Source organism: Bubalus bubalis, chromosome 5 (assembly GCF_019923935.1).
Source record: "Bubalus bubalis isolate 160015118507 breed Murrah chromosome 5, NDDB_SH_1, whole genome shotgun sequence".
NCBI lineage: Eukaryota > Metazoa > Chordata > Mammalia > Artiodactyla > Bovidae > Bubalus > Bubalus bubalis.
This window is the reverse complement of record NC_059161.1, coordinates 29,997,160-30,024,254: the sequence shown is the minus strand read 5'-3', so window position 1 is coordinate 30,024,254 and position 27,095 is coordinate 29,997,160. Positions and strand designations below refer to the sequence as shown.

Below are 27,095 nucleotides of genomic sequence, written 5' to 3'. Positions count from 1 at the left end.
ATTTCAGCTTGGGGTTCCCATGCCACGAACGTATATAATTAAACCTCAAAGAGATGCTGGTAGCCTAAGCACAGACAGTGCACAGAGTGCTCTGTCACCCACCTGGGCACCTTCCCCCTCAGGTATCTGCTAGATGAGCAACTGGTGAGTGTCTCCAGAGGATCGATATTTCTAAATACACTGGGCATACGCAACACAGCCATCTTGGCTGGAAAAGGAGGCCCTAACCCTTTTGAGCTCAGAGTCTGTGAAAGCAGTGGGAAAGAGAAGCACAGAGTGCTAAAAACTGTACAGAGCCAGAAGAGCAAGTTGAGGGTGCTACTGGGAGCCCAGAAAGGCCAGGGGGAGAAGACAACGACAAGGGTGAGCTTTCTTGAAGCCTGTGACATCTGTCTGCAACTCTCAGGGCCTGGACTAAGACCTGAGGTATGAGGTTGCCTTATGCAGAGGTAAAAAAGGTAATGGACAAGCAGTTTTCAGCTGGTAGTCCCTTAAGTTCTAAACAGGAAGCTGGGAAATGTGAGGTAGGGGGTGGGGCGGTGGGGGGGGGGGTGTTGTTTTCAAAATGTAAACAGCACTAGTATTTGTGGTGGGTGTAAGAGAAATACATGTTCAACATAAACTACAAAGTCAAGGGTGCTTTATTCAAATTACCCATAACCCTACTGCCCCCGTTCTCACTGCCTCAGTGTTCTGTCCTCCTAGACTTATGCTATACCTACATTTAAATACTTACGAGAGCGGAGGAGCCCTCCTTCCTCCTGATTCGTCCCTCACACCCCCCGCCCCCCAACCCAGTCTTTCCAAGTAAATGATTCCTTGTTGCAGTCATGCACTGTCCCTCCCCCACACTATGCTCAAGGGGCCTTAAATACTCTAAGGGTCTGATTCTCAGCCTTTTCTTCCGTGAAAACATCAGTAGTAATAGGACACTGGAACATCAGTAAGGGTGGTCACTCACTGCCCTGGTTTCTGTTTCTCCCTCTCCAACAGGAAGACTATCTTCTACTGGTGCCCACGGTCACACTTAGCCTACAGAGATATAAAATGCGGCCCCCTCCCCACACGCTGTTTCAAGCACCCTGTTCTACGTATGTTTGGCTCCAGTGGCATTTTTCCCATCGGGATCCCCAATTCAGAACACACAGTACCTTTTCACTGCTGCCACCCCTTCACATCCTCCTTTCTCATCACTTCTGGATCCATAGTGGAGCATCGCCATTCTCTTGCCCCCTCCCTTTTTTGCACCTCCATTGCAAAACATCAACTCAGTGGCCACTCCAAGCGGCTGGAGGACAATAAAACCGAGTTGACTAGTTTCACCGTCATATCATGACCCCAAACCTCTGGTTCGCACTGAGTGCGTGCTCAGTCATCTCCGACTCTTGGCGATCCCATGGACTGTAGCCCTCCAGGTTCCTCTGTCCGTCGAATTTTTCCAGGCAAGAATACTGGAAGGGGTTGCCATTTCCTACTCCAGGGTACATTCCCCACCCAGGGATCGAGCCCGCCTCTCCTGCATTGGCAGGCAGATTCTTAACGACTGTGCCAGTGCCTCCAAACAAACCCAAGGATTTAAGTCAATTTGCTCTCCCAACCCAGGAGGTCTCCTCACACCTCCTACGTCTCGTTTCTAATTGTCTTTGCAAATACTTTCACAACTTCACTTAAATGCAGGGTTTTCAGAGGACACCCACGCGCTGTTTGCGAGAGGCTAGTAAGACGCTGGGGCAGTCATCCAAGAAGGGGCGCGGGGCTCGGCCTCGAGCTGTGGAGGCACGGAGGCTCGGGCGGTAGATGTAAAAGCAACCCGGGCCGACTTCACGCTAAGGAGGGAAGCCGGCAGAGACCAGCAACCTTCAACGTACGTCCCAGGTGCCGCGGCGCCTCGTACGTCACTCCCGGCGACGGCGAGGACGGGCGTGACGTCACTTTCGCCGGCGCGACGCCTCGCGCGTCAGTCCCGGCGACGGCGGCTTGCGACGTCAGGACGCCAGTTCGAGTAGCCGGGCAGAGGGAGAGCCCTGGCCCTCACGCTCGAAGCGGTTGTGCGCTCGCCGGCCAGGCAGCAGGGGGTGGGGCCTCCCTCCGTCCGCGGCCCAGCAGTTGGGGGCGGTGTGGGGAGGCTGCCTGGACGCCGTACATACGCCCCCGCCGCGCGTCCTGACGCGCTACGTCGCCGGCGCCCCCGCTTCCGCGTCATGACTTCCGGGCGTGGAGGCCGCCATCTTGCTCGTGCGGAAGCGGCGCGGCTGGGTGGGAGTCCCGAAGCGGGAGTCGCAGACGGTGCGGCTGCCGCCATGCCGTCGTCGCCACTGCGGGTGGCGGTGGTGTGCTCGAGCAACCAGAACCGGAGCATGGAGGCGCACAACATCCTCAGGTAGTTGGGGCCTCCGCCCTGGCCCAGCGCGCCCCACGGACGCCGGCCGACTGGCCGTCCTTCCGGCCCCGGCCCGTGATGGGCAGTCCTGGTTCCTAGTCTCGGACCTACCCGGCCCGTGCTGGGCGGTCCCGGTTCCTGGCCCGTGTTGGGTGGTGGCGGCCGCAGTTGCTGGCCCCGGCGCTCCCCGGTCCATGCTGGGTGGCGGCCCCGGATCTTGGGCTCGGACTGACCCGTGCCGGGCAATCCCGGCTCCCGACCCGTGCTGGGTGGCGGCGGTTACCAGCCCCGGTTCTCCCCGACCGGTGCTGGGCATCCCGGGTTCCCAGGCGGGCGGTACTCGGCGGCTCCCGAAGGACGGCCGAGAGGCCGCGCGGCGTCCGTGCTTACTGGCTCCGGGGCCGTGTGCTGCGAGGACTCGAGAAAGCTCGGTTCGTCCGGTTTCTCCCATATGTGCCTAGTGTCAGGAAAAATGCAGAATGTGAGCCGAAATGTTTCCGGATGACGGGAACCTCGAAAGCTGCTCGTAAACCTGAAAGGCTTATGCTGTTCGTGTCTCCTTAGTACTCATATCTGTATCTGAAAACAGTGACCTCCTTTAAATGCTCTGCAGTGAGGTGGTAAGTTCCAAGCCGAAGCTTAGGGTCCACGAGAGGACAGCCAGGCTCTGTCCAGGGCGTGTCGCCTTGTATCAAACGTGGAAAACTTGGCACGACAGAACCTCAGGATAGCACAAGTCGTTAAAAACACGGAAGTGGCCTGTTTTAACTTAATACATTTGTGTGTTTACTCCTGTTTACATTTTTCAAGTCTCATGCGAAGAATTCCTTTCTCCTTTGGAAAATCTCCAGTCGACAATTTCTGAACCACACGTGAATTTGGTTTCACTCTTTTAGTTTATATTTCAGTGGTAACTGCCTTTTTGCGACTCTGATGTGTACGTTTAATAAAAGTTTATTCCCATTTGATAGTTTTTTTCGTTCAAAAGCACTTCACAGAATGTGAGATTGATCCCTTGTGTTACAGTTAAAAGTTAGGTGTACATGTCATCTTTGATAGTAAAATAAAGTTGAAATTGCTTTTTCTCCCGAAGTTTGCTTACTTGGACATTAAAGGGCAACCATGCCTCGCTTCCCGTACCGCCGCAGTCAGCTTTGACTCTCCCAGTGAAATCAGAGTTTTTCTGCACTCCTCGTTCTTTATGAAGCTGGACATACCAGGTGTCCATGATCTGCTAGTTAGGAGTTTAATTCTTCCCTAAGATCTACCACACTATACACAGTATTCAGTTAATGTGTTCTTTTGGTCCAGTGTGGTATGCTTGAAACCTAACAAATTAATGTGGAATTTTTTTCTAAACTAGAATTTTTTAAAGTTGTCTTAAAATTTGGAAAGTCCGAGGATTACAGTGTGCTTTATCTGATCCCCAAACTACATATATCTGTTCAGAGTCACTAAAATATACGTATTTTAGTGGTAAATATAAAGAAAAGACTGCAGAGTTCACATTCGTGGAAAATTATTCAAGGAAAATGAAATTTAATATCTTCAGTTAAAATAACAAGTGACCTGGAGACCACCTCATTCTGCTGACTCTGGCTGGTTCTGGATTCTTTGTTTTAAGCTCTTCTCTGCATAACAAAGTTGGGATGGAATCTTACAAAAGGAGGTGTTTTTAAATTTCCTCTAGCAAATTTGTTCAATCATTTCTAAAGTTTTGCCTACCTAATAGTCCTCAGTCACTGCAAATTACAATCCCTTCCTTAGTTTGAAGTAGATGGTATAGCCTTGGTACTCCTGTGGAAAGGAGGGTGGAGAAGAGCCCCTGGAGATAATCACCAAGTAGGAACGCTTGTGTACTTTTAGCCATTTTACTGTCTTCCAAATTTACTCACGAATGAGGGCCAAAGGAGGTAAGTTTAGAGTAACATACAGTATTTACCTCATGAATGTGAAGTTATTTTAGATATGAATCTTAATTCCTAAGATGTTAATATTTGGGGGACTGTCTTCCTTTTTAAAATAATAGTGTTTGCATGTTGCAAAATGTCCTTGCTGTAGAAGATGGAGAAGATAAGAATCACTTGAAGTACTGTTTCAGTGTACATCCTTCTTTCTGGATGTTTTCTGTATATACATACACACACTTAAGAGAGATCAAAACACTGTTCTGTAATCTCTCCACAGGATGTCCAACGTAGTTTGATTTCAATGTTCATTTCTGCTTTTATTTTAGTATATTGAATTTAAACATATCTGTTCAGATTGAGTAATGGCAGTGGTTTCAAAATTGATTGAGTACGCAAGCAGTCCTGTGCAGTAGTTACTTTGGTAATCATCCCTAGTGACAGACGTGGGGTGGTTTCTCAGTTTTATAATGTCCAAATCCTTGTGCCATTCATGTCTCTTTGTACACTTTTCTAGTTATTTCCTTGCCATAAATTGCTGGAGGTAGAATTGCTGAGTTAAAAGGTAGGCATATTTTACATTTTCATACATTCTGCCAGACTGCTTTCCAGAAAAGTGCCTATTTACAGAACTCCCATTTCCTCACAATATGGGCGTTATTTACATCTTTTCATGCTGCTGGGGCAAAATAAGAACTTTGCCTTTCCTTTAGCTTTAAAATTGCTATTGAGATTGAACAAATTTTCATGTCATTTTTCACTTTTGAAACTATGATATTCTCTCCATTTGGATAATTTACAAGGTTTAATAGCATCTTTAAGTAATTTATATGATGACTTTTGTTACAAGTAGGAGCGCTTATAGAAGATGTAGAGACATGAGACATAGGCGTTAAAGATGATTGAGAAAAGTATTTAAAAATGATAACGATAAGGGACTTCCCTGGTGCAGCAGTGGTTAAGATTCCGCACTTCCAGTGCAGGGGGCACAGGTTCCATTCTTGGTCAGGGAACTAAGGTCCTGCTTCCTTGGCGTGGCCAACAAAAAAAGTATGATAGTGAAAACAGGGAAATTGCATTTGCAGTTTAGTTACAACTGCATAAAACTGTGCTTAGGAAAAGTTCTGAAATGAACTGTCAAAGGGAATGTAGGTTTTTTTAGGCTACTCTGGGTCTTAGTTGCAGCATGTGGGATCTAGTTCCCTGACCATGCACCAGCCCCGGCCCCCTGCATCAGGAACGTGGAATCTTAACCGTCAGACCAAACAAATGTAGTTAGTGGAATATGCATGCTAGATTGTTTATTACTAAAATCCAGTTTTTTTGCCCTGTTGAAAATCAGCTCAGGCTGTATTTTTCTGACAAGTTGAATATAAGTGTTAACAAAGGTTGGCATTTTCTAGAGCTAGCCATAATTTCCCTAGGGTAATCATTTTTGATCTTTTGAGACTAAATTGTTTGAAATACTAGTCCTGGGAATCCTTTAGGTTTTTAAAAGGAGTGTAGGAAGACTGTTTGTTTCTACAGAGCCTCCTATTCTTGGTACTCTGCAGATTAAGATGTCCCTTTGGTGCCAATTAAATTACTTTTTTGTTCCAAACTATCTCTGGATGTTAAGGGGCATGTTGATTTTTGGAAGCTATATTTTTAATTGTAGTAATTCAAATTTTAAAGAAAGATTTGTATAACTTACTAAAGTGAATTCTCGGTCTGTTTTCAATTGTAACTTCCTGGGTAGTGTGATTTGGGGAACATAAGCAGACAGGCTTCAAATGTGGAAGAAAGAAGTTTAGCGTCATCTCTTGAGCCCCTCTGTACCAGGTACTTTACAAATGCATATGTCATTTCATCCTCACAACTCTTAAGATGTCCACACTGACAGAGGTGAGGGGATAAGACCCAGAGCCAGAAGCCCCAGCTGGTGAGTAACAGCAAGGTTCTGGACACGGGGCTCCAGTCCTGATGCACAAGTAACGTCTGATGGGCTGGAGAAGGATCCAGATCCAGGGTGTGGGGAATGCCCAGGCAGCTGAGGCCCTGTGATTCTCCTATTTGCGGTGGGGCTCTCAAGTGTCAGTGTCCTCAGTGGAGCATGTAGACCCCAGCCACAGTGGGGTGGAGGTGCTCAGACCTCCTCTCCCAGGGGTACCTTGGATCTGAACCCTGGGCCACTCGACACGGCACACTCCCCATGGTGGTGCTGAACTCTCCCTTGTCTTGTCCTAAACCAGGGAGGGATGGTTAGCTCTGCCCAAGGCCCCTTGGGCTGCATTTTTTTATATTTCTTTTCTGGGTACACTTGGCGAAGGTGAACTGGAGACCATTTGGGGAGGTGGAAGGATTTGAAATCGTGTTTTTAAGGATGGCAGAAGAGGTGCCTACAAGGGACACATTTGCCTTCATAGATCTTAAGGGACTCTGCATTGTGTTTTGGTTTTTGTTTTCAGGGGGCAGAACTAAGACCAGAAGGATTGGTTGGAAGAAGGTAGATTTCTGTTTGTATCTGAACATTGAGATGAAACTGGGTAGACCAAGCATAATATCAGCTCCAGCAGCTAAAACATTTTCCCTGCCTTAAGGATCATCACCAACCTTCTGTAGGTGAGAACAGGTCGAGCCCAGAGAAGGAAAGATAGTTGGGCGGATTCATTATGATAAACAATGCTTAGCGCAGTGTTGGGGCTGAGCATTTTTAAGATCTAGCACTCAAGTGCTAGATCTTAAAAACCTGCTGTGTGCTGGCCCCCACCCTGGGGAGGCCAGCAGTGACCGGAAGAGCAAGTTGACCTTCGAAAAGCCAGGGTGGAGGAAGAGCCGGCCTGGAGCAGGGACATCCAAGCAGGAGCTCTCGTGGGGAAAACGGTGTATGTTTGTCACAAGCTTTGTGCACGGTGACCTCATGCTGAGAAGCCTCTTGGTTTCTACTTGGCCTTGTGGGATGGCAGGAGTAAAATAAATCCTGGAAAACATTTATTGAGAAGTGTTTTGCTAGTGGTGACATCAACCTTACTGGAATGTTAACATTTCAGGAAGTTGATCTCAGGCTTGTGGCTGTACCACAGTGAAATTGCAGGCGGATGTTGGAAGTGTGATGGTGTGTGAGCAGTTGATTTGTGTTGGCTAAACATGGGGTCGTTGTGTAGCTAGAAACTAGGCTGATTAAGTCATGGATGGTTTTACCTGTAGTAAAGGTGACATCATTGTGAGCACATTGTGTCCCACTTAGAGGCAGGTCATACTTTGAGAAGTTTGGCAGTGGTCTAGGATTTCAGTCTTAGCCAAAATAATGCTTTGAATTAGGTTAATAAGTACACTAGAAAATAGGGAAAATACCATAACCCATAACCTATGCTGATAATTTGTGTGTTTTCATGATCAGTGTTCATTTTAACTTTTTATTTTACCTTTAGACATCAGGACTGAAACAATTCTGTTTTCCAAAATTCAGCATTTTTTATGATACTATAATCTTTTTTTAACTTTAACATTTTTTTATCTTAATATTTAACATAATTAAAGTATGTCTCTGATAGTGATAGTTTTTTGATACCTTTATAAAAACAAGTTTGATAAAAACTTGTCTGGAAGATTTATTTAACATACGAAATAATTGGCCCTTAAAGCTTTTTGGTTGTCAGGAATACTTTTATAGCGCTCAGTCCTTTTATGTAAGAAACACATTGTCACTGTGCACAGTCACACAAGATGGGCTTGTGTTGTCAGCTGCGTGAGCTTAGAAGAGAGAGCACTTCTGTTGCTAACTAGCCTTTTTGCCACTTGTGAACATTTTGCTGGGGGAAGAACAAGCCGAATTTCTTTTTTTGTGTGTGTGGTTTAAATGCTTCTGCCAGTGAATTCCTCTTTTGGGGGGTTTCACTTTATTTTTAAATATGTTTGGGTAACTAACTGTTCAGGCAGTTGGGGAGGCAGTGAGAGGGCACAGCTGCACACCCCTGCCCCCCACCGGCCGGATAGTTTCTAGTGGGGAGAGGGTCACCTAGCCTTTCAGACACCAGCAGGCATCCTCTGAGATACCCTGGTAAGGGTCAGCCAGCTGAAAGATTAGCCCAGGTTATCTTTGGGGTAGTTTACTTTTAGCATATGGAAAGTGTTTCCTTTGGGCCCTAACTCCAACCTCAGACTCCTCTGTAATAGGAGAGGAAGAGAGGAGATGACCCACCCAGGCAGCTTGGACTTGCTGCCCCAGCAGTAACAGGGTGGGTGGGCACAAAAGACGCTGTGCTGGGGCCTCTCCATCTCCTGGAAACCCTGTGGGCAGCTTTTCAGTGGCAGCCCTGCACTGCCCCGACCTGACACATCCTGGGGTCCTATTTGGGGTCTGCATCACAGAGAACAGTATGTGTCGGGGCCCCCAGGTCACCCTGTTTCCACTCTGCTGTCACCCCTGGGCCATAGTTTTGCTGTCCTGTGCTTCCCGCCACCTGGGTCCTGGAGGGTCCCTTTATGCCATGCTCCCAGAGTATCTGAGGAGGGGGTTTGGGTCTCTTGATCGCTGCTGAATCCCAGCACATAGCAAGCTCCAGAAAATACTCCTGGATCAAGGTGTTACGACAGACCTACCGCCGGTAGAAATGGTGATTGTTTTCCTTAAAACCTCAGCCATTGGGGTTTTAATAATCTCTTTGCTTCTGCTGGGCTAAACTAAGGTTTGTTCACTGTATTTCATTAATGTGTTTCAAGAGTAGTTGTACCTGGACCCGTTTTAACAAATTTGAACTTAGATTTAAGAGTTGTGTTAGTCGCTCAGTCATGTCTGACTCTCTGCAGCTCTATGAGCCCGCTAGGCTGCTCTGTCCATGGAATTCTCCAGGCAAGAACACTGAAGTGGGTTGCCATGCTCTCCTTCAGGGGATCTTTCAGACCCAGGTCTCCTGAATTGCAGGCAGACTCTTTACCATCTGAGCCACTAGGAAAGCCCCAGATTTAAGAGTTAGGCTCATGTAAATAAGTTCTTTGAAGTGAAGTCACTCAGTCATGTCTGACTCTGTGACCCCATGGACAGTAGCCTACCAGGCTCTGCCATCCATGGGATTTTCCAGGCAAGAATACTGTAGTGGGCTGCCATTTCGTTCTCCAGGGGATCTTCCCAACCCAGGGATTGAACCCAGGTCTCCTGCATTGCAGACAGACGCTTTACCATCTGAGCCACACTTCAGGATGGAATAAGTTCTTTAATAATGGATAAATATTTCAAAAGAATGACCACAAGGAAATGACTGAGATATAGAGATACTTTTTTTTTTTTTTTTTTTTAAAGAGTGATGGAGGAGCTGTGTCTAAGTGAATCTTCAACGTACCTTTGTTGGGAAACGTTTTATTTTTCCCATTGTTCCCCAGAATGATTTTTGGGACCCTTTTTGGAGCCGACTTCATAGATAGCTAGCTGAGAGAAGTGGGCTTAACCATGATTTCTTACTCTGACCTCACAGGCCCTCTCCCATAATTAATTTATCATTATTTGGTCTCAGATGACGTGTTTAAAAGAATCAGGGCTGCCACCAAAGGACAGACCTTTCTCCCCAGATCCTGTGCACGCCTGTGTGGCTTTGGGACAGACCCAGGGTGGTCCTAGATGGTTGTCCAACAGCTGTGCTCACGCAGCCCCCCGGCTTGCTTCCTGATGGTGTCACACCTTAGGCTCTCTATTTGGGAACTGGAGTCAGCCCCAGGTCCCCTGGGGACTGTGTTTCTGTGGGTATGTGTCTTCTCATAGCACACATCCCTCCCTGGTGGGCCTGTTCCCTCCAGGGTATTTCTGGGATGGGGACAGTTGGCTCTGTGAGGATAAGGTGATTGTTTTGGGCAGTTCTTGTGGAGTAGCAGCCATCGTGAAGCCAGCAAGACCAGCATGGCCCCTGCTGTGTGCTTCTGTGGGGACATGGCTGTGACCTGTCCTCCGTCACCATCTTGGGAGGGCGTGTCCCCTGGGCTGTTTTCAGGGGGGCCTTCAGCCCCAGCTTGTTGGTGCTCTGACAGAAAACATTTCTTCTATTGTGCATTCCTGACCTGCTAAGGAAACGGATTCAGATTCTGGTGCCATGGTCTGTGGGCATCTGCCGGGGGCCCTTGCGTTCCAGCCACCCTTCTTTGAGGTCCATTTACATCTCAAGTGGCCATGACCCCGTATGCTCAGTCATCTCTGCTGTCGTCCATGTTCTCCATCATGGGCAACGTTCAGGGCTTGGGTGGGGGCACAGCTTTGGCTTATAGGGGTGGAAGGACAGGGCTTGGTAGACACAAACTTGATGAGATGCTTTTAAAATGTATGCCCGTGATGCTCTGCGGTGCCAAGCATGGTGTCTGCTCCTGGACCCTTCATCTGCACAGTGGCACCCCTGAGTGACCTCCAGGTCCTTCCTGCTTCTCTGGGAGAACAGTGACTCAACTGGGTTTCTGGAATTGCTGTGTCTAGTGGGAGGGACTGTGGGTCTCGCCCCATGGGCATCATGGCCCAGTGAGGTTTTCCTCCTCCATCCCCCTTTCAGCAGAGAGTGACTGGCAAGGGTGCCCACGTGGTGGGGGAGGGGCCGCAGGCTGGCACTTCTCTGGGTGCTGGGCCTCGAGTGTCCAGATGCACTGGCTCCTCTGTGGGCCTCCCATTGTGATGACCAAAAATAGCTCCAGAAGCAGCCAGACCCCTGAATTACGATAAAATGTACAAAAAAGCTTGAGACACTGAGAGGTGGCTGCAGAGCCCACAGCACCATGAAGAGTACATCAGCGCTGCCGGTCTCTGGGTCGGCTGCCAAGTCGGTGGGTAGGGACGCATCCACACGGGCATGCAGCAGTGTGTGAACACAAGATTAGGGTGAGCAGGCTGTTTGACGCAGACACTTTGAGCACTCCCAGCCTTTGAGTTTGAGAGGACACGGGGTCTGCAGCAGAGCCCCTGGAGTGAGGACAGCCACGGGGCCACGTGGGTGCCGTGTGCGACTTGCGGGTCCTGCCTGCCTGACCATTTATCAGGAGACACTCAGCCATCCCCTTGTCTTCAGGCCTTACAGGCGTTGCCTCGAGGCAGGAGGCCATTGTGGGGGTGCTTCTGCCCTGGGGGCTCTGGGGCCTCTGTCTAAGTCCTGGGAAGCCGGCGTCAGGGCAGCTGGGAACCTGGGCAAACAGTTTCCTTTTAAGAGTCGCACGACAGTCAGACCACAGGGTTTTCTAGGTGAACTTCACTCGACTGTGTGTCTGTCCTTGGCTTTCACAGATAGCCGCCTCATTCCCTGGCGTTCACTGGTTCTTTGTCTTCTCCTTGGATTGGCTTCATCTAGCTTGTGTAATGTGCTGCAGGGTTTTTTAAGCTTTGAGTATAAAATACTTAAAAATGGAGAGACTTCCCTGGTGGTCTGGTGGCTGAGACTTCACCTTCTGCAGGGGATGTGTGTTCAGTCCCTGGTCAAGGGAGCTTAGATCCCACATGCCTATGGCCAAGAATCCAAAACGTAAAACAGAAATGATAATGTAGCAAAATCAATGAAGATTTTAAAAATGGTTCACATCAAAAAAAAAGAAGAACTGAGGAACATGTTCTCTGTGAATGGCAAAATTGTTCGAGTCCATTTCCTGTTCCGTTTTAGCATTTTCTGTCTTGTTTAATCCAACTGTGATTCTCTGTCCTTTTGTGTCTTTCAGCAAACGAGGATTCAGCGTCCGGTCCTTCGGAACAGGAACTCACGTGAAGCTTCCAGGACCAGCACCTGACAAACCAAACGTTTATGATTTCAAAACCACATATGACCAGATGTACAACGATCTCCTTAGGAAAGACAAAGAACTGCATCCCAATGGCTGCCCTTTAACCCCGAGGGCTTGTCTCTGGCACGTGTCAGCTGTGGGCACCCCTCGGGGCACCTGTGAGGCGGGGGATGCGGCGGCCCGTGCGAGGTGTGCGGGGTCACTGGGTCTCTGTCCCTGTGCTTACGGGACAGTCCAGGGGTTGGAGACCACGTGGACACAGTCGGTTAAGGTTCTGGTGCGGTGTTAGAGCAGCTTAGGTGAGGAAGGTGGGAGCCCGAACCCTGTGGCTTCGCGCACTGCAGGTAGGTGTGCGTGCGGGTGTGCCCTGGTCCACAGGGGTGCCTCCCACCCTGGTGGTGGTCTGGAGATCACAGGAGGGCCACGGTGGCTGCAGAGGAAGCGTGTTAGAAGCAGGTAATCTGAGAGGATCTCATTGCAGGAAGACACAAAGCAGACTGGGTCTGCTCCCTGAGACTCACCAGCTTCTTGCGCACGTGATCCCAGGCTGCGGATGGTAAGGCCATCCTGCTGGCTGGGTTTTGACCAGGACCTTCGGGGTCACCCCGAGTGCTTTAGATTCCTGGGCCTCCTCGCGTTACCTCAAGTGATGGTGATTCTTGGGGTGGAGCCCAGACACATTCCAAGTGAAGGAGTGTAGATGCCATGTGGAAATCTGTCTTCACGTTGGCACTCTTGCAGTCTTTTAATAAACTACAAATGTCCTCTGTACACCTGTAAGTTAGTTAGGTGCGAGGGACCCCAGAGGCCATTCCAGCAAAAGTACTGGACGCAGGCGGTTGCTGCATGCTCCGTCACTGCACCTGCTCCTTCCCAGTTGCAGGGGGAACGTCGGGTGGGAGCATCAGGGCAGAAACAGGTGTTTCTTGTTAGTACTTTGGCTAGGCACTGACGCCTGGGTCCAGGACTCGCCCCCTGCACAGTCCCCAGGGCCCCCCAGCACACCTGACCCACGTCCCCTTCTCAGAAGCCCCAGAACCCACATTAGAAACAATTGGGAGCACTTCTGGGAAGCTGCCAATTGTGTCCTGGCCTCCATGGTGGTGACGGGCTCTGGTAGAGACTCTTCCCTGAGGTCTGAGCAGTGAGAGCCGCCCTGGCCTTGCCCAGAGGTGTCTGCCACGGCTGCTCCCCAGGGCAGAGCTGGGAGCCTCACTCCACGCTTTTGGTACTTGCACCACAAACACTCCGTGTTGATAGCTTATCTTGAGACCTTGTCTCTTTTTGAAGACTATTTTTCAGTTAGCACCATTCATATTTTAAAAGCTCTTAAACTCAACGAGAAATGAAACAGGTAATAGTGTACTTGCTGTGCTCCCTTTGTCACTGTACTCCAGGTTATCTCACATCAGAGCGCTCTCTGAATAAGCATTCACACACGAGACCAAATCTGGAGGTGTCGTGTGTGTGCCCCTGGTGGCTTGAGATGAAGGGGCAGGGCCCAGCCTGAGTGCTCAGATGCTCCTCCAGGGTGACTGCACAGGCCTTTGCCCCCTGGGAGTGTCCAGGGGATGGCTGTCCTTGCTGTCGGCAGTCACACCCTTTGACTGCCCTCTCCGCGCCCTCATGAGGCTCTGGGAGGGATCATTGGTTTCTTGCTTCACTTGGGTGGGATTTCTGCCCTCTAGCTGGGGGTGGGAAGGGGCCAGACATGCAGTGCTTGGCTCTTCTTGAGTCAGCCTTTGGCCTTTAAAGGAGGAGTGTGGGGGATTTGGGGCTTCCACACATAAAGGGAATGGCAGAATGAGGGTCTGCTGACTTGGGCAGGTTGGTGATCACAAGTGGGACTGGAAGCCCTATGTCCCCATGTGTTTGGGACACAGCAGACTAGCTGAAAACCCAGGACTGTAGCATGAGTGCCGGGGCTGTTGCAGAAGTGGTGGTTCTTGTAATTTGCAATGCAAAGCTAAGAAAATACTGTAAGATGTAAACCAACATTCAGTAAATGTTCAAATTTTCAGGGGAGAAAAAATGCCAGTCATTGGGCAGAGGCGGGAGTTGAGACCGAGGTGCTGGTGGGGACAGAGACAGCCCTGAGGACACTCAGCAGGGCCGAGGACCCTGTAGTGCTTGAGCCCTCAATGGTGTTAATTACTTGGCTATAAGTAGATGTTTTGATTCTGATTTCCTGTCCACAAACAGGAGGGTTTGGGGGCCTGCCTGCTTCGAGCCCCTGGCGACAGGTGTGGTGAACAGCACCTGCTGAATGTCGCTCAGCCCGTGAGTAGAGCCAGACGCCTGGTGAGGTGTGTCCTTGGCAGTGCAGGAAGTCTAGGCTCACCTAACCCTCCCAGACACGGACACCTCCAAGGTGGGACCTGTCCTTGACTATAAGGAGGTCCATCCACTCCAAGTGTGTGGGTCCCAGGATTGTACAACCAGCAAACAGAGAAGGTTCTCACCCAGGAAACCCCCACAGCCTCTGGCCCACCCCTACCTGTCAGGTCATACGACTTGGGTCTGTAGCAGCTGGCTTCTGCCTGACACCTGAGGTTTGTACAAGTTGTAGCAGGTACTCAGCTGGCCTTTCTTAAGTGTAAATTCCCTTTTGACCTTAATTTCTTTGTTCCCTCTGCCTTGGAGTCCTTTTAAAAACAGACCCACTGCAAACTTGGTGTTCCACGTGGGGCTTTAATGTAGCTCCGGGGTCAAGTTGGTGGAGGCATCCAGGTTTTTTTCATTTCCTGCCAGAGCCAGTTTCCACAACTGAACGTCCTCCCTGGCTCCCAGCATCGGCTGTGTGGACTCTGTGGCTTAGCCTCAGCCTGCTGGCCACCTTTGGGGAAACAGAAGTGGTTTCTTCTAAACGTAAGGATGGCCTGCCTGCGACCTGATGAACAGGGTCCATGAGCCCAGTCACTGGAGGGGCCGCCCAGAAAGGAGAGTCAGGTGGGGTCCTTGGGGCTCCTTAGAGGGTCATCTTTATGTAAGTTTCAAGTAATTGCTTTGTGAATTATAAAACCATGTGTCTTAGCATGGGAAGGAATGTGTGGCTATAAATGCAGTTAATGTAAAATTTTTAATTCGTGTGACCACTTGCTCCCCAAATGGTGAGCTGAAGTGCAGGTGTAAATATAACACGTTCCCAGATCCTGACTTGTCCTCGGAGCTGGAGGCTGCCTGTATAGCTGTATCTAGCAGACTTGCCCAGTTTATCTTGTGGATCTTTTGTAACTAATTACCTTTGGGGTTTAGATTTTTTTTAACTATTCATTTTCATCTTCTCAGTTTCATTGTTTTTTAGGCCTTAGATTTATGTTTACACTCACTTCTCCACTGTGTACTTTTTGTTCTCTTGGGGTAAAAGATAAAAATAAAGGTGATTTCTAAGATTGTAAATCCCACAGCCTTCAGACCTCCATCATGGGTTCGAAGTCAGTGGACACGGCAGTTCCGTCCTGTTCCAAGGCCCCTAGGCTTTTCCAGAACCTTGTTCTTGTGGTCTCTCAGACTGTTACCGCCTTCTCGTGCTGTGCTCAGGGGGGTGTTGGGGGGTGGCTGCCCAGCTCCCGGCCCTTGCCCTGGAGATGCTCTCTGCACCTGAAGCCCAGGCTCTTTCAGGCTCCCACTGTCAGCATGTTCCGCCTGCCCACCTTGCTCACAGTCGTGGTCGCTTTCCCTGGCCCCATACCTGCCTGGACACAAACTCGCCTGTCTGACCCCATCTCATTTCATCCTGGTTGGCAGCTGTGGTCTCAAGTGGTTTTTGAAAATGGTGTCTGTTTAACATAGGAGCATGTTCCTAAGCCAGGCACTGGTACCCAGGGAAACTCTGATCCAGTTTTGCTGATACTTAAGCTGTTGGGTTTCAGAAAAGCACTCATGCTTAAAATTATGGCCTTAAAGATAGATGAGGCCAGAAGAGTAGCTTTCATGTCTGCCAGACCATGCCGCAAGTTGAGTGGCCAGCTGGGTCCCTTCTGAGTGAGTACGAAGCCTCAGGCCTGGTCACTGCACCCTGCAGCAGGTGTGTAGACAGCGGGTGACACTGTAGCCCACGCCAGTGTTTTCTCTCTGCCTGGTGTCCAGGGTGGTGAGGCCATTGCAGACTTCGACGCCAGACCGCCTGCCACTGGCCCTGGGCAGTGGTGGGACAGGTGCTCGGCAACTCAGCAGCCTTGGGAGCTCCCTCCAGGGCCGGCCAGGTGCTCATTGCAGGGTGGCTGCAATCACCCTGATGAATATTTTTTTCAACATGAGCAAGTCCCACGTGACAGCTTGTGCTGAGCATTCCTCAGGGTGTGTTCCAGGAGTGCCCCAGTCATCTTGGACCCTGTGACCATCTGCAGTCTAGAGCCATCTGCTCTTGGCCTTGCTCACACCTATGTGTGGAGGGCAGCCCCCTGACGACTGATGGGCTGAGTGTGTTCTCATGACAACACACAGCAGCTGCACCCACCCCCCACCAACTGCCACCTGTTCCTGGAGCCCTGGCCTATTCCCAGCCCCTGGGGAAGAAGGGCTGACTCAGCCACAGGAGCTGCAGCCTGGCTCTGCTGCCCCAGTCCCGAGGCCCAAGGGAGACCCTCGTGCTGCTGCTCAGCGCTTTTCTGTGAAGAGATGGGCTGGGTGCCATGGGGAGAGGGTGCTTCCTGCCTCCACAGCAGGTGAGGGTGATCAGGGCTCTCCGGGGGGAGGAGGCGCAGTCAGCCTCTGTTCCCCTCCCAGTGGCACTTGCATCTGGAGTCTGAACTCCAGGTAACCTGTGACCAGCGTCGGAGGGCTAGCTGGCTGGGAATCCTGGTGAGCTATGACAGGTATGAGGTGGGGGCTGGGTAGGCATCAGCAGTGTGTTCTACCCCCTACCCTGGGGCTGGGCCTGGGCCTGGCTGCAGGAGCAGGAGGAGAGGGCTGGATGGGCATGCTGAGGGTGGGTGAGGGTCTAGGCCCCAGCACTGTGTGGACACGGTGGACATGGCTTCCTCTGACCTTGGTGGAGGCAGAGTCTGCTGAGGAATCCTGAGCTGGGATGCTGGTGTAGCTATGTTCACTCCAGGAGCATTGACCCCTTCTCAAGGTGATGTGGACTCGAGGAGAGAGCACGCCTGAGGTCTCAGGCCAGAGCTGTGTTGCCAGCAGGTGCTCCCCCCACCGGCCCCACATCCCCTGTCCACAGGTGAACCTGCACCTTCCCAGCGCCATCCTCTGAAGTGAGGGACCTGTCCAGGGTATCTTTGGAGCACATGTCCACTCTGGGAGCGGGTGGAGGTCGAGGGGTGTCACAGGTGCTCTCAGGGAGGGCCTTTCCCTGGCATGGAACCCGTATCTCCCTGGCTCATGTTCAGGGGCGTAGCTGCCCTGTCAGGACATGTGCTGTCACCGTGACCCCCAGAAAAAAGCGGGAAACCTGTTGGGACAGGCTCTGCTGGGCTGCCTTTGGGTTAGGGTCCTGTAGGTACCAGGGGACACCGGGCAGCGCCTCTCCTCCCGTGGCCTCCTCTCAGCTTCTGTCCTGCCCTTGGGGCTCACGGCTCTTCTTCCCTTGGCTGTGGTGTTTCCCAGACACCTCCGGACCCTGGCTGCTCCCACAGGTCCCCAAGGGGAGCCCTGTTGGGCACGGGTCGGTTTGCAGTGATCACTGGCGTCTGGGACCAGCCCTCAACCATCTTCTTATCCAGACAGTTAATTTTCTCATGCCGATTGCATTGTCTCGAGGGCCAAGCTCAACCTTCTCTGAGTGGGCTCAGTTGGGGGCGTCTGGGTCAGGGGCCACCCTGGGCTTGGGGCTGTTTCTGCTTCAAACTAACTGGAATTTCAGGGAGGGAGGGGGTCATTTTATTTCTCCTTGAACTCAAAGTGTTTGGGGCAGATCTGCCTGGCGCTGCTGGGAGGGTGGGCGGTGGTGGATGGGCAGAAGAGAGGCTCCTGGAGTGTCAACACGTGCCCCCACCCCCGCCCACTGTACAATGCTTGGGGTCTCTTGTGTTTTCGAACCATTCTGCATAGAAGTGATTTGATGTTTGCAGAGTTAATTCATCATTTGAGGATTTTTTTCTCAAAAAGTTTTAAAAAATAAGTTAATTATTACTAAAATGCTCCAACCTAGGACTGAAGCTTTTGCTTTTGTTTCAAGTTTAACATTTCTATGGTGTTGCACACAGACAGCTGGGGACAGGTATGTGTCTATTTAAAACAAAACACTTAAGACTAAAGATACATTCCCCATTGTGTTTTTATTTATCCAGCCAATTTATTTTTTAAAGTTCTATTTTCTTGAGCTTTTTCTCAAATGAACGTAGCCTTTTACCTGATTTGGATAGCAGTCGACCTTATTTAAAAGTCTACTGATACCAACTCTGATTTAATGATACGCTTGTCACCTGCTCCTTTCAGGCTGACTTGAGAATGAGGCCCTGACCTTTGACCTCATGGATCCTTCCAGTTACACTGAGGGTCGCAGTCTGTGTTCTGGTGGCCCAGTTTTGTTTTTAACACCATTAGAGAAGGGGGTGGGCGGGTGGCAATGTTTCCTTTGAAGAAGAGATACGGTGGTTTCTCACCACCCTAGGATCCATGCGGAGGTGGCCAGGTGCATGGAGCCCCTCATGCTGTGCCCATCCAGGGAGCGCTGGGGGCAGTGCTGGTTGATCAGACCCCCACCTGTGAGCCCAGGCCAAGTTCCAGGTGTGTGTGTGTGTGTCTGTGTGTGCAGGCGATGGGGGCAACCGTGCCCTGGAGCCCAGGCCTGTGAATAGTGTGGTGCAGCTGGTTACGTGTAGGACATGATTACAAATGAAATGTATTTACTGGTTTCCAGTCCATTCTTTACTGACTTTGGCCCAACCACAGCAGCTGTGCTGCCAAGTTGCAGTTTGGGGAGTTGTGGCCGGGTCTCGGCTTCTGTCTATCCTGCCCTTTCCCGGCTGCCTGTAGCCCCGCCAGCCCAGGCCCAGTCCCCTTGGGTGGTCCCCTCTGGTCCCTACAGCCTTCAGCTGTTGGGAGCACTCTCTCTGTCCAAGAGGTTTGCTTTTCGGATTTTTATCCTTTCTGTACATAATACGTGTGGCACAGGTGTAATGGCACAGTTACACTTCCCGTGTTGCCCTGTGCTGTCCTCCGGGATGTCCTGTTTGCAGCACGTGCGTTTGAGACACCCATTGTGATCTGAAGTCTTCTATCTGGGGACGTGGTTGTCACAAATGGTCCCGTGGAGACAGGGTTGGGCCCAGCCTGCCCTCTGGTGGCCAGCACCTGTGCTTCTTGGGTTTGTGCTTTTTTACAGGGCCTTACCAGGCCAGTGGCTTTGACACAAATCCCTGGGGTTGTTGTGACAGCAGATTGTAAGTGGCATGGGGAAGCCATGGGCAAGGGTTGGCCCTGTGCAGCCTCGGCGCTCATCCGAAGTGAAGGTGGCAAGGTTGTCGCTGTGTTATGAGGCTAAAATTTGAATGAAATGATTGAGTTGTTCCCAGATGGAGTGGGAGGCCCATTTCCTTACTGAGCTGCCCATCCCTCCATGCCTGGAGGCTTCATGTTCAGGGAGAGGGCTCCTAGCTGCCTCCCTCAGGACTGGAAGGGGTCTGAGGGTAGTCTTGACCCTCTTGAATCAGCAGAGAAAAGAGCAGGGCAGCTGACCAGGGCTCCAGACTGCTGGACTTGGAGTTGGGAGGTTACTGTGGGCTTCCAGGGGTGCAAGGTCCTGCTGACCTTGGTGCTGTGCTTGGCCCAGCGGGGTTTGCAGAAGTCTCAGCTCTTGCCCAGGGCGTGGCCAGCCAGTTGTCACCTTTCCAGGGCAGCAAGTGCCTGAGCTTCGCAGCTGGGGGCTGGTCCCTGCCTTCGAGTACCTTCCCCAGAAGCATTGGGCTCCTGCATGAGGAGTTTTGCATCTTCCATTTCTGTTGGAATGAGCTCAGAACTGGAACTCAAGTCAGGTAGGAGAATGCCTGAGCAGAGTGTCCTCTAGGGGCGCAGCCCACCTGGCAAGCCCACCAAAGGATCCAGGTTCACATTCCAAGCTCAGCCCTGAAACAGGAAATGACAGGCTTGGCCTCGTGGTATGCAGGAGCAGAGGTCCTGACGTAGATGGGCCAGGATGTCCTCGGGCTCTGACGGGTCAGTGTCCGGGGCACAGCTTGGACAAGGGTATCCTCTCTTGGCAAAACTCCCATGGTGGTTAGACCGAGACAACCTTTCTTGGTGAAGCTCCTGTCATGGTAGACTAGGGCCTGCCCGAGTCATCACGCCTGCCCGATCCGAGAGTCCCCAGTGCGTGGTCAGAGCTGGGCTCCAGAGCCTGCTTGTGGAGAGTGAACGTGGGTGGTGGTGGACAGTATTGTCCTGAAGCCTCTTTTCCAACAGGTGTGGAGCTGCACCACCCTGGCCCTACTCCCTCCTTCTCAGGGTTCTGTCTCTTCCCAGAGACCCTGCTTCTCTTCTCAGTGTTCTGAGCTCTGCTTTTCCTGGGTTTGTCTCCATCTCATGTACTGGGTGATATTTGCGGGAATCCAGACTGAGCTGTCTCACCTTCTGGGAAGTGTTTCTGTCCCCAGGGAAGCCAGACCCTGGTGGGCCTCTGGGCTGAGTGGGGACATGGGGTCTGGGCTCCACTCTTAAACCCATACCCTTCAGGGGAGCATCTGACCCTGACTTGCAGTTCTTCCGGTGTGTCTGCCCTCCCTGGAATCCCTTTGTCTGACTCACGCATCTGGCTTGGAGAGTTCCATGGACTGCGGAGTCTGGTGGGCTACAGTCCATGGGGTCACAAAGAGTTGGACACAGCTGAGCAGCTAACACTTTTTCACTTTGGCTCATCTGCCCCCTCCGCCCTCAGCTATCTGCCTTCACGGGCACATCTCTGCTTGGACCCCAGGCTCCCGGCCTGGGCTGTGTGCCAGGGCCCTGCTCTGTGTCTACCCAGCCCCTTCGGCTCACCCTCCTGGGCCCTCGTCTGATGGGCACCTCTGTTCAGCTGAGTCGACCCCCACCTGCTCCTGGGGAGGCAGGAGCAGCCACGTGCTTGCACTCCACAGGGTCGGCTGCCTCACTGCTGAGGGCTCAGTAAGGCCCTGCCCGTGGGTGCCCATCTGTCATGGTTGCCAGGTGGATTGTTGAGGCCCGTTTCTCTGAGAATTGCTGTTGAGGCAAATGTTCAACTGAACCTGTTTGTGAGCCGAGGACACCTGTGTAAGGGCCAAACCTCACTTCTGAAAAGCTACCTTGACCTAGAACAGGCCGGAGGCCCTGGGTGTTCCAGTCATGAGCAAGTGCGGCTCCCCTAGCAGACGGCCTTCAGGCCAGCCCATGGTGCCCACGGGTGTATCTCCAGCTCATTGGTGTGCCTGCCTTTTGCTCTGGAACTTTGGAGGAGAGCCACCCCATGCCTGCTATGTTCTATTGCACTGTCAGGACAGTCCCTGAGGACCCCATCCTGAACCAGGCGCTCCCCTGTGGGGTTGCTTCAGTGACCCATGGTTGCTCATGGAGAAGCTGCTGAAGAGCACATCTCCTCTGACAGTAGGGTGTGTGTCTTTTGATGGCTGAGACCCCCGAGTGTCTCAGAATCACCCTCTGTGCTTCGCTTGGCAGGAGGCAGACCCTCCTGTCTTCCCCAGGACCCCCACCCCCCCACCCCACCCCCGCACTGCCCCGAGATGCCACCAGTCACACAGCAAGGGAGGTGCCCCAGCCGTTCTTTACCAGCCCCAGCTGAGAGTAGTTGGGATGCACTGTCTGCAGGCCAAGGGGCTGGGGATGCATGGCCGCCACCCCAGGACTGGAGCTGGAGTGGGGGTGGGAGCCTGGATGCTGCATTCTCTGCCCACACCCACCAGGACCTCCGTTCACCTGGATTGGACTTTTGAGACTGCTTGGACTTCCCTCATATCTCAGTTGGTAAAAAATCCACCTGTAATGTGGGAGACCTGTGTTTGATCCCTGGATTGGGAAGATCCCCTGGAGAAGGAAAGGCCACCCACTCCAGTATTCTGGCCTAGAGAAGAGGTCGCAAAGAGTCAGAGACGACTGAGCAACTTTCACTTTCACTTTCCACACTTGTCAAGGGGTTAGTTTCTGACAAGTGTGTGTGCTCCAGGGGTGGCCCCAGCCAGCTTCCCTCCCTCGAGGAGGCTCCCTGCTGTGGCGGGTCACCTGGCCCTTGACCTACTGTGCTCAGCCAGGCTCACCATTGCACCTGGGCCCAGGGTCACCACTGGCCACCTGAGGATCCATGGGGGTAGTCCAAGGGGCCTAACATGTCCTTCCCACCTGGTCGGACCCCGGATGGGTGGGCCTTCCCTCAGAAGCCAGACCCTAATAAACGCTTCATCTTGGTGGCAGATGACCCTGTCCTGTCCCCCACTTTAACTGTCCCCCAAGGTGTGAAGTAGGAGTTCAGTTGGGTCCCTGTGAGTCCGGTGGTTTGCAGCTTCACCCTCAAGGGCTTCGAGCATATGCTGGCCTTGGTCCTGCCAAGCACGGCCTGGACCCTGCTTCTCAGATATTTGCTGGAGAATATCCCCAGAGGCCACCATTACCCCTCTCCTGTTGCACTGACCAGGGAGCGGATTTGATGTCTCAACTCAGCCCTTTCTTCTTAGTTACATCACCTGAATTTCATCTGTTGGGTCATCTCTGTGAATACCTGAGGGTCGAGGAAAGGAGGAGGGGCTTTGCAGGGCTGCTGGGAACCCTGATGCGCAGCTTCCTGAGTGCCTGGTGGCCTTCTTGTGGCTGTCACTGTGAGTCTCGGTGTACCCTGAAGCTGGGCTGTCTGGCAGCAAGTCTCAGCCAGTGTGGGGATATAGGCGCCTCCTCCACCAGCCTGACCCATGTAGGGCCTCCTTGGCCCGTGTTCCACAGGACATGGATGCCAGGCTGGCCCATGTTCCCTGGACAGGGGTGCCAGGCATCCAAAAGACAGGGTTCTGGGAAGGCCAACCTCGGTGTGGCAGCACAACTACAGCAGCCAGGGATGCAGGCCAGAGTGTGGTGCCCCAGGCATTACACTCTTCTAAAATGGCCAGAGCCAAAAACATCCCCCCCTGCCCGCATGTTAAAAGCTGTTTTCACCATCCAGGATGGTAGGAAATGTGTTTTGAGTAATATGAGCTTGTTTAAATAAACTATCTTAATTTAAAATCTGGGAAAGACAGTAAATGTACCACTCAGAGTTCCTAAATCAACTAATCTGTGTCCCTGAGTAGAGTGGGTGACATGCTTGTCCCACACTATCCGGAATGACCTTTAGAGACTACAGGCCCCATCTTTGGAGTGGCGAGCCCTCCCGTGGGGCCAGGGACACAGCCATCGGCCTTTGGGTGGGGCCCTGTGTGGATCCCTGGGGAGGCATCTCCAGCTTGGGGCCACCTGCTTGGCACAGACCCTGACTGTGGCACCCATGTGTCCCATCCAGTCTCCGAGGGACCCAGGCCTGCGCCTCTTTGACTCTGCCCTCAGTTAACCCAAGGCTTCTCCCTCCTGGACACTCTTGCCACTGACGTGTCCTTTCTTGGATGGGTTTCTGGATCTCCTCACTGTGGTGACTGAGCCAGACTTGGGTGTCCATGTGAGCTCAGTCTTTGCCGAAGGGCTGCGGTTCATTGTGGGTGCTGGCCAAGAAGCTGTAGGACAAAAGCAGCCATTAGGGACTTGACTTCCTCACTTCCACTGCAGGGGGCAGGGGTTCGATCCATGATCTGGGGGACACAGAAGAGAAGGCTGTAGACACTTGCTCTGCTTCCTGGAAAGGTGTGAGTCTAAAGGCAGCCTGGTAGGCTGAGGGGCGTGTGTCCAGACAGTAAGCTGCAGGCACTCATCCCCACCTGACTTGTCTTCTGCGGGGACTAGCACATTCTGCGCGCCAACCCCCCACCCCCACCCCGCACCTGCACCACCCTGATTCTCCTGCTGAGGAGGTGGCCTGCCTGGGGTGCTGAGCTGCTGGCTGGGGTGTGGGGCTGCTGAACTTAATGACAAGGGTCTTTATTGAAAGTTCCTTAATTCGAGTACTCAGCTATACGCAGAATGGCATTTTACACATGCTGGACAGAAATAAGAGGATCAAGCCCCGGCCAGAAAGGTTCCAGAACTGCAAAGACCTGTTTGACCTGATCCTCACCTGTGAAGAGCGAGTGTACGACCAGGTGGTGGAAGGTGAGCCAGCCCCAGGGCCAGACCCTGCACTGTGGAGCTAACCAAGGCCATGCCCTCCACCCTGCTGTGTATCCAGTGCTTCTGAGGCAGCCCAGCTCCTGTGGGTGGTCCCTGGTCCTGGCCCAGGGCTGATTAAGGATTCCTGGTGTGTCTGTCCCTAGAGGAGGGCATGGCAACCCACTCCAGTACTCTTGCCTGGAGAATCCCATCGATGAAGGAGCCCAGCGGACTACAGTCCATGGGGTCCTAAAGAGTCAGTGTGTCTGTGGGCTCCTGTGAGCAGGGGAAGTTGGGTGAGGCCACAGAGAGGTGGACAAAGGACCCTTGACCTTTGTGGGTCCTGGGAGGGGGATGGGGGCAGGAGATGGTGGCCTTCTGGGTAATTGCGTTCATCAGGGCAAAACCACCCCTGGTTGTGACAGCATCATGTGTGTTAAGGGTCTTTTTGGCACGGAAAGAGCATGCATGGTGCAGAGGAACTGGGGCATGGTCCTTTGCAAGTGAGGGCATTGTTACTGCCCCCTGCACCATAGGCTGGTTGGTGTTTGTGAGTGTGACCAAACTGCTAGGGGTCCCACTTGAGCACAAGCTTTCCTCCCAGCACAGCTGTGTTCGGCATGAGGCTCTGGGGTGGCAGGAAATGTGCAGCCTGGTTAGATGCCTGATGTGGGTCCTTAATTGTAGTCCCCAGAGGCCAGGGCAGTTGAGTATCACAGACCCTCCTGTGCTCTGATTCTGAGGCCTCTGACTTCCGTCCTTCTGTCATGGTCAGATCTGAATTCCAGGGAGCAGGAGACCTGCCAGCCCGTGCACGTGATCAACGTGGACATCCAGGACAACCATGAGGAGGCCACACTGGGGGCATTCCTCATCTGCGAGCTCTGCCAGTGTGTGAGTATCGGCCTGCCTGGGCCGCCTCCTGCACGCCAGGGCTTCAGCAGGAAACTGACCAGCCACTCAGTTCATGTTCAGATTATTTCCAAAGGTTACAACCCAGAACTGCAGAGGTGCCCACAAGTATGAGGGTCAGCAAGTTGGTTCTGGCTAGAGAATCCCCCTCTGAGTATTTTAGACTGATCAGTCGCAGTGGAGAGCGCCCTACCCCGTGCTGGTTCCATGGACACAGGCCTCCTGCCAGGACCCCAACACCTACTGAAGCTTGGGAGCCCCAGAGATGGTGTTAAAGGGTGTTGGTCCTCTTCGTCCTCTGGGCTTATCATTCCAGACATCTGGCCCTCCGCAAGTGGCCGTGGACATCCTCCCTTGTGCAGGAAACTTCAGGTTCTTTCACGCCTGCTGTGTAGCTGTGCTCAGAGCCAGACATTTCCTCTTGGTGGTGCAAAAGAACCCATCCAAGGAGAAACTGCTATGCTTTGTCATACCTTCACCCGCGGTTTCTGCATTTAGGCCAACTAACTGAGTGATTGGAAAATGAGGAAAACAAGTGGCTTAACCAAGAAGTATAGAGACAGGCAGGTGTGAATGTGTTTGCTGTGTGAGGGGCCCAGGCCCCTGCTCTCTTGTTACTGTGCCCAGCACAACTTCTGTTTCCAGTGTGTCACACAGTCCAGGGTGGCTGCCGAAGCTCCAGCCGTTGCACTTATGATCTGGCCATCATGCAAGAGAAAGGGCTGAAGGGGATGACGCATCCTAGAAATAGCACACGTGACACCCACCTGGGTCATGCTTGTGAGAGCTTGCAGAGGAGAGGTAGTGCTTGCAGGCCGAGACTAGGGCACCAAGCTGCCTCGGCCTTAGGCCAGCCCCAGGCCACCCGAGGGCTGCCCCTGGTCATGCCGCCTCCTCCTCAGGCAGTGGTTCTCCACCAGGGGCCATCTCACCACGTCTGCACGCTCAGTGGGCCTCAGCTGGGAGACACTAGTGGCAGCTGGCAGGGGGTGTACAGCGTGCTGCCCGACACCCTGCTGTGCACAGGACGGCCTTTGGGCTTCCTTGCGGGGAGACATGGGCAGGTTGGGTCTGCCATTTGTGGGGACAGCACAGCAGTGAGTGTCTAAAGTGCGTGTTCGCCTGAGCTCTGAGGCTGGCCTCTGGCTGCTGCTGCTCTGTGTCTCTGTCCCTGGTGGGTTCCCCTCACGGGGCAGCGGCTCAAGGTGGGTCTCTTGTCTACTCCAGATCCAGCACACGGAGGACATGGAGAACGAGATCGACGAGCTGCTGCAGGAGTTCGAGGAGAAGAGCGGCAGGACCTTCCTGCACACTGTCTGCTTCTACTGAGCCCGCCTGGCGCCCGGCCGCCACCCGCCTGAAGCCATCTTTTTGAACTTCCTTTTGTTAATACTTTTTCCTCCCAGACATTTGTTTTTACCTGTAGGTATTCTGCCGGTGGACGGTAGCAGTACCCAATAAACTGTACATATGAAATGAGAAGATACATACATGCCAGATCACAAACAATCAAGTTTTTCCCATCTCACTTTAACGTAGGAGTGGGATCTCGATTATAGTTTTTCTTTAACTGAAAAAGAAAAAAAAAGTTGATAGCACATGACCTCCAAGACATCTGCTTCTCACTGAGCATCCCTTTCCCGGCTCCCCTAACTGGCTGGAATGTACAAATCCCTGAATAAAGCAACAGGCTGTACTTTTGGGGAAAGAACCTGCCATTGTCCAATAAATAGATGTTGATGGTCATCTTGGCTTCATAGTGAGTTGCCTGGCCCCCCAATCAGGGCCCTTGGACAGCAGTCCCAGGCATGTGGGTCACGGGGGTCCCTGGCACCATCCAGAGGGCTTCCTGTTCATAAGCCCCTCCCCCGGGAGCTGGGACCACTGTCTGGTGAGACCTCCTGATTTCTGCAGCAGTGGAAAACCTTAAGTCCCTGCAGGAAGCTGGGCAGGGAGTTGGGGGGGCGGGGGGAGTGGTCCTGCGTAGGCAGTGCTGTCCCTGGGCTGCAGATGACAGGTTGGCCCAGGGCCCC

At 52.3% G+C, this 27,095-nt stretch overlaps 1 protein-coding gene across 1 annotated transcript; it reads left to right on the top strand.

The window, feature by feature from the left end:
- Window positions 1–2,011: 2,011 nt before the first annotated feature.
- Window positions 2,012–26,808, top strand: SSU72 (SSU72 homolog, RNA polymerase II CTD phosphatase). Its single transcript, XM_006066910.3, has 5 exons — window positions 2,012–2,380; window positions 11,941–12,084; window positions 24,014–24,153; window positions 24,926–25,044; window positions 26,290–26,808. Exons 1-5 carry the CDS (start codon window positions 2,202–2,204, stop codon window positions 26,389–26,391), a joined length of 684 nt encoding a protein of 227 aa, XP_006066972.1. The 5' UTR covers window positions 2,012–2,201; the 3' UTR covers window positions 26,392–26,808.
- The last annotated feature ends 287 nt before the right edge of the window (window positions 26,809–27,095 follow it).